This window comes from Syngnathoides biaculeatus, chromosome 22 (genome assembly GCF_019802595.1).
Source record: "Syngnathoides biaculeatus isolate LvHL_M chromosome 22, ASM1980259v1, whole genome shotgun sequence".
Lineage (NCBI taxonomy): Eukaryota > Metazoa > Chordata > Actinopteri > Syngnathiformes > Syngnathidae > Syngnathoides > Syngnathoides biaculeatus.
This window is the reverse complement of record NC_084661.1, coordinates 9,285,644-9,294,320: the sequence shown is the minus strand read 5'-3', so window position 1 is coordinate 9,294,320 and position 8,677 is coordinate 9,285,644. Positions and strand designations below refer to the sequence as shown.

General features: G+C 41.4%; 1 protein-coding gene across 1 annotated transcript; it reads right to left on the bottom strand.

The window, feature by feature from the left end:
- Window positions 1-1,394: 1,394 nt before the first annotated feature.
- Window positions 1,395-8,106, bottom strand: nptx2b (neuronal pentraxin IIb). Its single transcript, XM_061810591.1, has 5 exons — window positions 7,666-8,106; window positions 6,082-6,301; window positions 3,862-4,106; window positions 3,614-3,793; window positions 1,395-2,432 (listed from the first exon to the last, which is right to left on the bottom strand). Exons 1-5 carry the CDS (start codon window positions 8,104-8,106, stop codon window positions 2,202-2,204), a joined length of 1,317 nt encoding a protein of 438 aa, XP_061666575.1. The 3' UTR covers window positions 1,395-2,201.
- Between the last annotated feature and the right edge of the window lie 571 nt (window positions 8,107-8,677).

The window sequence follows — 8,677 nt, the reverse complement described above, 5'->3', positions numbered from 1 at the left end:
GGATGAACGTCTGCCATGTCACCATCGACCTTTTGACCTCTCCCTCTGTTAAGCGTTGCTAATGCCACCCACACCACCTGTTGTTGTCCTGAAGCCAAGCCAGCTCAGTGAAAAGATCCCACTGAGCTTACGTTATAGACTACTTATGTCACACCCACGTCCCTTATCGTACCTGACAGTTACCACTAACAGGGCCGCAGATGACTTTAAACTTGTGTCCGTATGCCATGTGCTTAAATGAATACAGTTCCGATCAGATTGCCGTCTTTTCTTAGATCGTTATTAAAATATCGATAATAGCAACAACGAAAAAAAAGTTGGGGTTGCAAGTAAAAAAATTCCTGTAGTAAAAAATGATATGTACGTATTACCACCTACAATTAAGGATTGGCAAAAAATTACATTTAAAACAAAAACAACCTACACATTAATAATTCCCAAAAATACATTTTGTCAAATTTGGGCAACATTTTTCATATTTACAGCTGAAACCTAAATAGATAATTTGATTCCACTGCTGTTAGTAAATACCTGGACTCACTGTCTTTAAAAGCCAAAGACCAAGTCCAAAGCCTTGGTGTTCTGATAGAGTCCCATATGACATTGAACAGTCATATCAAATCAATTACTAAAACTGCCTTTTACCATCTGAAGAAAATATCCAGAGTGAAGGCTTTCATGTGTCAAGTTGACCAGGAGAAGCTCATCCATGCTTTTATCTCAAGTAGACTTGACTATTGAAATGGTCTTCTGAATGGACTCCCCAAAAATAGCATTAAAGAGCTGCAGCTTGGATTCTGACCAGAAACTCTTGGCTATTATGCTACACACATATGGAATGAGTTGCCAACAAAAGGTATTGTCAGCCCCAAGTGTGAATATTTTAATAATAAAATCCAGGTTAAAACTCTTCTTATTTGTCATGCTTTTTAGAATATTTCAATTTTTCTTTTTCTTCCACTGTAAGCTATTTGATTGTAGTTTTACTCATTTTCTTCCTCTGTTTTAGATGTTTATAAGCTGATTTTTATGCGTTTTTTATTTCGTTTTATCCTGTAAAGCACATTGTATGAAGCACTTGTGTATGAAATACGCTATATGCTGCTCTGTAGTCTTGACACCATTCCTTTTCTTGATGGAAATAATCCTCCTTTTTGAAATGTGTCAAAAATTGTGGGGAAAAACACCTTAAATATACTGCTATTATATTAAAACTAGTTATTACAATTAACTGTTGAAATTCAAAGACTACTCAATCCCAAAATATTGTTCTTACTATTTGTTTAAAAATGATTCCATGAAAATGTCCTTTTTTTTTTTTTTACAAAAAAAGAATCAGTGTGACAAACATTCATTTAGGCAACAGCTCTTTTTTATTTTGCACACTGACTGGCAAAGTCATTTTCATACAAACAGATTCCTTGTTGGCACTTTAGTCCCTACAAAGGCCACACGAACATTTATGTAAAATTTAACATGCAAAATAGCTACGTGATACAAAACATTGCAGGGGGTGTACACAATATGACACATACCATAAATATATTAGAAGTAGTTTGCAGTTCACTTATACTCTCGCTGTGCTAATAATTACATGTACAATCCACTGCAGCTATGTAAAACAAGTCTTTTTGAACAATATAATTATACAATAAACACAAATCTCCGTTTAAATTGGTTTTGTTTATATGAACAAGGCAAGCAGGAGGGAAAAAGCACTGTGATATATTTATTAGTATCACTGGTATCACGTCCATACAAAGTATCGATTTTGTCTTTTTCTCTGAAAGTGTGAATTGAGTAGAATGGTTTTCCAGACTAATCACGTCAGGATATAATATGCGATTGATTTTGGCTACAAGCAGAATCTACCGTCGAGCAAGAGACATAACATTAGCCAGACCTCGGAGATAATCCTCTCTCCTACTTTCTCTTGCACGGCACGCAACAGAAGCTCACGTCAACGCCAGTCTGCGTCTCTCCGTGTACTGTATTTGTATCAGCAGCGTTTGTACGGTTATGCGCCTCCAGTTGATCTTCATCATCTCAAAAGCCTCTGTCCTAATGTCCACATCCATTGTTATTTGTGACGCTTACAATCTTGTTTTTCACAGCTTCCATAAACTGTCTCACAGTAATTAGGAAAAAAATAAATGCGTGGAAGTAGCAGCTAATCAACACAAAAGGCAGATGCTAAGTGCTCAGTTATTAGGGAGACGCTCTTGACACATCTCCAAGGGCCTCTTGAAGGCTCCCCTCCCAAACACCTCGACATTGCTGGCCATCCATGAGATCACATTACCCGGCAAGTATGACGTACAGTTGGCCATAGCCTGGATCTCGGCTGGCTTGAGGACGCGGTCCCAAATGTTGACTTGGCTCAGTTCTCCCACGAAGGCTTGTCCGGCGTCAAAGCGTCCACCTACAACATCCTGGAGACAACAGCATTATTTGTAGAACAATACCCGTCTGTTACTGTAAATAATGTACCTTTAAGAAGCAGAAGGGAGGTTGTCCAGTTAGTTGGACCTACTGTATATGGCGAGTCTGCGTGGGAGTATCCGGGCATGAGCTGTGGCTGACAGAAGCCTGTGTGTGAGTGCGCTCATTGTGTTTGTTTGGTTGTTTTCCCCCCATTGAGCAAATAACTAAAACGTGCATCTGGAACTGTGGCTCTGCTTTCTCACATGTGAGGGTTTCAGAGATTTCCACAGTGTACTGTAGGGGGAATTTCACAAACATGCCACGGAAATAAAAAATAAATTCAGTGATCGTTTAACCGCGATATAACGTGGTAATACTCATGTTTCTGCTGATTGTGAAGGGCTTAATGGGCGTTGAGGTCCGTTGTGGTAAAGAGGGAGCTAAGTCGAAAGGCGAAGCTCTCAATTTACCAGTCGATCTACGTTCCTACCCTCACCTACAGGGCACGAGCTGTGGGTCGTGACCAAAAGAACAAGATCCCAGATACAAGCGGCCGAAATGAGTTTCCTCGACAGGGTGTCCGGGCTCTTCCTTAGAAATAGGGTGATAAGCTTGGTCATCCGTGAGGGGCTCAGTGTCGAGCCACTGCTCCTCCACATTGAGAGGAGCCAGATGAGGTGCCTGGGGCATCTGATTCGGATGCCTCCTGGACGCTTCCCTGGTGAGGTGTTCCGGGCATGTCCCACTGAAAAGAGACCCTGGGGACGACCCGGGACATGCTGGAGAGACTACGTCTCTTGGCTGGCTTGGAAACGCCTTCGGATCCCTCCGGAAGAGATGGAAGAAGTGACTGGGGAAAGGGAAGTCGGGGTATCCCTCCTGAAGCTACTTCCCCCGCGACCCGACCCGGAGAAGATGGATGAACCCTCATTGTATAATTTCTATATTGACTATAACTTTACATTTTTTGGGGTTGATCTGTCCATCTAAATGTGATATCAAATTTATATACCAAGCCATCAGTAATCTGATCTTTCGCATGCTGGACTGCAATAAAAAAAGCATTATTTATTCAAAGACTGACAGTAGTACTAGTTTAAATAACCTGTTATCTTTTTAGTTGTTACATTGTCATCAGTTAATTCCGCAGTGAAAATTTCGCTGCGCCAACTGCATGTTCCCGTGATACCTGCTCCTGGCCCAGGATGATCACCCCTCCTGGTTTTATAGGGTGCCACGCAGCCAGGTTGTCTCCGCTCCCTTGCTTTTCTCCATCTTGATAGGCATCCCACTGGCCATCCCTGGTGGTCCAGGAGATGCAGATGTGGTGCCACCTTCCGTCACGTACCTCCAAGGGCAGCTGCGCAACCTTTACAGTCAAACCCCATTAGCTAGACGGCGCCAGTTATTTTATTCATAAAAGCGGTGATGACTCACCTTGTCATTGATGAGCAGTTCAATTGGGTTATTTCCCCACTCGATCAGCACAATCTCGTTGGCTTGTCCAGGGACACCGTAGGAGAAGGGTGTCCCGATGCCCGGAGTGGCACTGGACTTGATCCACATGCAGAGCGTGAATGCGTACATCTCCGGGAGGCTTTTGATGATGCGGCCGTACAAGTAGTTTGTACGCTGAGGAAGGGAGAGCTTGAACTGCTCAGGGGACTTGAAGTCCTCCCCACCTGGCCGTGTGGAGCGGGGAAATAGGTCACCTTTAGTATATTATTGAATGGTGCATTTTTGTTTTTCATATGCATCAATGTTCTCTACTGCTTATCTTGTTTGGGGGCATGGGTCACCTAGAACCTACTGTGTATTAGTTGACTTTGACTGAGAAGAAGGAATCACCCTGGATTTGTTACCAGTCAATTGCAGCAGACATTTACAAAAAATAATTGCCTCCTTGTTGCATTTTTGTTTTAATTTTCCCTCAACTGGTTGCCAGTAACACTCAGAATTACACCTAGGGGTGATTTAGAGTCTCCAAATAATTCATGTTTTTGGAATGTGGCAGGAAACTGGAGCACCCGCAGAAAACCCACACAGACACAGGGAGAACATATCAACTCCAGACATGGGGGAACGGGACTTCAACCCCTGTCTGCAGGACTGTGAGGCCAGTGCTCTAACCATTTGCTCCACCGTGCCACCACACTATCCATCCATCCATCCATCCATCCATCCATCCATCCATTTTCTTAACTGCTTATCCTCACAAGGGTCGCAGGGGGCCTGGAGTCTATCCTAGCTGTCAACGGGCAGGAGGTGGGGTCCACCCTGAACTGGTTGCCAGCCAATCGCAGGGCACATTGAGATAAACAGCCGCACTCGCAATCACACCTAGGGTCAATTTAGACTTTCCAATGAATGTTGTATGTTTTTGGGATGTGGGAGGAAACCGGAGTGCGCGGAGAAAAACCACGCAGGCATGTGGAGGACATGCAAACTCCACACAGGCGGGTCTGGGATTGAACCCGGGATCTCAGAACTGTGTGGCCAACACTTTACCAGCTGACCACTGTGCTGCTGCCACCACACTATTTTTTTTAAAATTCATGGTAGGGAGGTCGTTGATTGCTTGAGTATTTGACGAGATCTCTATCAATCGGTTCTAAAGAGATTAAATCGTGACAGCAGTAGTTCCGATACTTTTATCCATGTAACAGATGCTTTATGTAGTGTGAATATAACATGTCCTCCAGTGTATTGTTCATGTTTGTTGATTCTCAATTGAGTTGTGTTATTGCTTACCCTTTGTCTCACATCAACTGTTGAAATTAAAGGAAAACCGGAGTACACTTTAAACTGGTGGGCCGTGTTGTTGATACTTAGGCCTTCAGTGGGGACTGAGCGGACTTAATTCACCTCTTAACACCACGATCACGTCGCAATTATATAAACCATCAATACGATACAAAACACGACATAGCATCATGGAGCTCTGCCATGTGTAACTTCTTAAGCAGTGCAGAATCGATAGAGCTCAAATAGCAAGACAACAACAGTAAGCATTTAAATAAAATACCAAAGAGATGCTTATGAACTCTATGAACGTGTGCAGATTGTTGCGGATGTATATTGCTAATCGAACTTGGCTATAGCAAGTTTTGGTCTGACTAACCAGAGGACAGAAAAATGCTGATTTTGCTGATGTGAGGCGAATTTTAAATCTGATTGGTGAAAGAAATAAACTTTACGATGATAGTTTAAGTGATATCAGGTAGTATAAATGATTACAAAGGCCTCGTGCTGATTATATTGACATGGCAGCACAGAAAATCTGACAATTTTATCAATTTATATAGTGGAAACAGTGCAGCAAAGAATAGATTGCAAGGAATGAAATAATATATTTCTGTCCAACAAATACTATGTTGTAAAAGTTGTTCAGTGATTCTGATGGTGTTTGGGCCAGCAGAACAGGCCTAGGATGAAAAAATGGTTGAGTGGATTGACCCTAAGCTTCAAGTGTGCATTATTAGCTAATTTTTGTTTATTCATCCAGAAAAAACATACACATACAAGTATAGTATGTGAGGTCTGAGTGTTTGCCTGACTAACAATGTTTGTTCTGCAGTCCAAGCTGGGTACCAGTTTATTGACTTCCATTCAAGCCATTTACAATGTATTTTTTGTTGAAATGTATGAAAAACTCACCTTTTTCCAGCTCACTTATTCTCTCCACCAGCGCATTGAGCGTACTTTCCGTCTTGAGCCGGTACGCCGCTGTGGCGTTGGACAGCACGCTCTTCTCCTCCTCCAGGTTGCTGACTTTCCTCAGGAGCTGCTTCTCCAGCTCGACCAGGCGACGCTGCAGCAGGTCACGCAGCTCGCTGGGGAACGACGCGCCAGATATGTTGGCCCGCATCTGCTGTTGCTAAAGATGGACGAGCAGGAAGTGGACACAGTTGATCACAGCGGGAGACGCTTTTGACTTCATAGCGGGATTCGTCAGGCGCCTGACTGGCCTACAAATGTAGCTATTGTAGAATTTATGGTATTTTTATTGACCTGTTGTATTCAGTACCATCTTTGAAACTCACCTTTTATTTAGCTACTGGATATTTGGGATTATGTATTTGTAATGATTCTCTATCCATTAAACAGTGATTAAAGATTGCCTAGAAGAAGAGATCTTGTATTTTAGTGAGACAGTTTCTGGATTTAAAAAAAAAATCTCTAATTATTCTAGTTTCGACTTTTCATGCATGTTTCTACTTAATATCTATCTGTTTTGAATGCTAACTATCTTTTGACGTATTTTATGACATTCGCTGATTTGATACATTGATTTGTCTGTTGATGATAGTTTAAACATTTACCAAATCAACATTAGTGCAATCCAATGAGATCTTGCGCTTGGTTAATTGATTAGGCTGACTGTTACGTTGTAGCTCAAATTAGCTCGTTAAGAAAAATTATTTATTAAGTACTGAATATTGACCTGGCAGCGAGACATGGTGCTAAAGAGGGGACAGAAATGTAATGTTACATACATTTTATTTTACAAATATTATGCAACTCATTTGATTATATGTTAGCAGACTGGATAGATAGATAGATAGATAGATAGATAGATAGATAGATAGATAGATAGATAGATAGATAGATAGATAGATAGATAGATAGATAGATAGATAGATAGATAGATAGATAGATAGATAGATAGATAGATAGATAGATAGATAGATAGATAGATAGATAGATAGATAGATAGATAGATAGATAGATAGATAGATAGATAGATAGATAGATAGATAGATAGATAGATAGATAGATAGATAGACTGTGTACACTACTATTCATAATGTCAATACCACAGTACATAGAATATGTATATAGAAATTGCAGTTCTTGTTAAATGACCCAGATTGACCACAATGGTTATATTATGAATAGGATAAGGCACAATGTACATACTTTAGAACAACCAGTTTATTTGTATTTTATTCATTCCATTTTAACTATTTTGTCTATTAATTTAGTCTATTCTGACGGTCATGCTATTTCAGGTATGTTGTATGTAACATATGTTTGACACATCTGACGATATAGATAGATAGAAATATATATATAATATATAAATATTAGAAATAGTTCTCAACGTGATATAGTGCAGTTTTACTATACATTCCTAATTACTCCAAGTTGTTTTGTGTTGAGAACGGTACAAAAACAAGACTGCATACATAGCGTCGATGCGCTTTTACGCATCGGCAGCACCGGGAGTGCCGGATTTACCTCCAGGTTCTCCAGGCGGTCCTTGAGCCCCTGCATTGTTTTGCCAAGATTCTCCACTGTGTCGTTCGGATCTCTGGGGACGTCTCCCATCGTGTTCTGCTTCCCTTTGCCCCACGGGCCCCCCTTCTCGTACTTTCTGTCATCGGTAGTTGACGCGCACAGGGACAATTTGGTGGTCAGTTCGTTGATGGTTCCTAGCTGCTTGAAAATGGTTTCTTTCTGCTGCAGAATTGTCTCTCGGAGCTGCATTACGGTGTTGCGGAGCTCCTCTTCTTGACCCCCGGCGTTGAATTCGGGTAACAAGGTCACCGGGCAGCTGGTGTCGCCGACCAGGGGCACTGCTCGGCAGATGTACCGTTTACCGTCGTCCGCTTGGCCGATCGCTTGGTGCCGACAGCCCAGCGCACAGAGCATTACAAAACCGTGAAATAGTGAAAACATATCTGAAAGAATCGCCTCCAAGCAGATTAAAAAACAATTGCGGTCTGTGCGTAATAACCACAGTTAGAATTTACGCACGGATAATTCTGAGATAGTCGTTTTATAAAAGTGCGCCATGTCTAAATTAAATATACATGAAACGGAAAATCCGTTCAAGGCTGAGTCTTTCGCTGTCTGTGTAAGTCCGGTTAATGTGGCGTGTTTATGGGACTATTCCTGGCGCAAACAGCGCAGTGAGGCGCTGATCGGACAAGAGGATTACCAAAAAAAAAAAAAAAAAAAGTGTCAAGAGTACCCAGGATTGGCTGTAGTATGTTGACGTCAGCACCCAGCTGGGTGACACATTTATTGATCTGTTTCAGCGCTTCATTAAGCAATGGCGAGGCGCTTATTGCGAAACAAATGGGACTCAATCCCATCTTTAATATATATGATAATTTCATTATTCATTTATTCAATAACTGTATCAATCAATATTCTTCTGAATATCGTTTTCCGTAAATAACAAAGGATATGTTCAAGTAGGTGAATTTCAACCGAGAGGGATATGCGATAACGAACTTAACTTAGT

What these genes read in the sequence shown, in the direction of transcription:
- nptx2b (XM_061810591.1), bottom strand. Translation starts at nt 8,106, where the DNA reads ATGTTTTCACTATTTCACGGTTTTGTAATGCTCTGTGCGCTGGGCTGT. An exon ending in AATAAGTGAGCTGGAAAAAG is followed by an intron (nt 4,107 to 6,081) that starts GTGAGTTTTTCA and finishes CCACACGGCCAG; the next exon opens with GTGGGGAGGACTTCAAGTCC. An exon ending in TCATCCTGGGCCAGGAGCAG is followed by an intron (nt 2,433 to 3,613) that starts GTATCACGGGAA and finishes TGTTGTCTCCAG; the next exon opens with GATGTTGTAGGTGGACGCTT.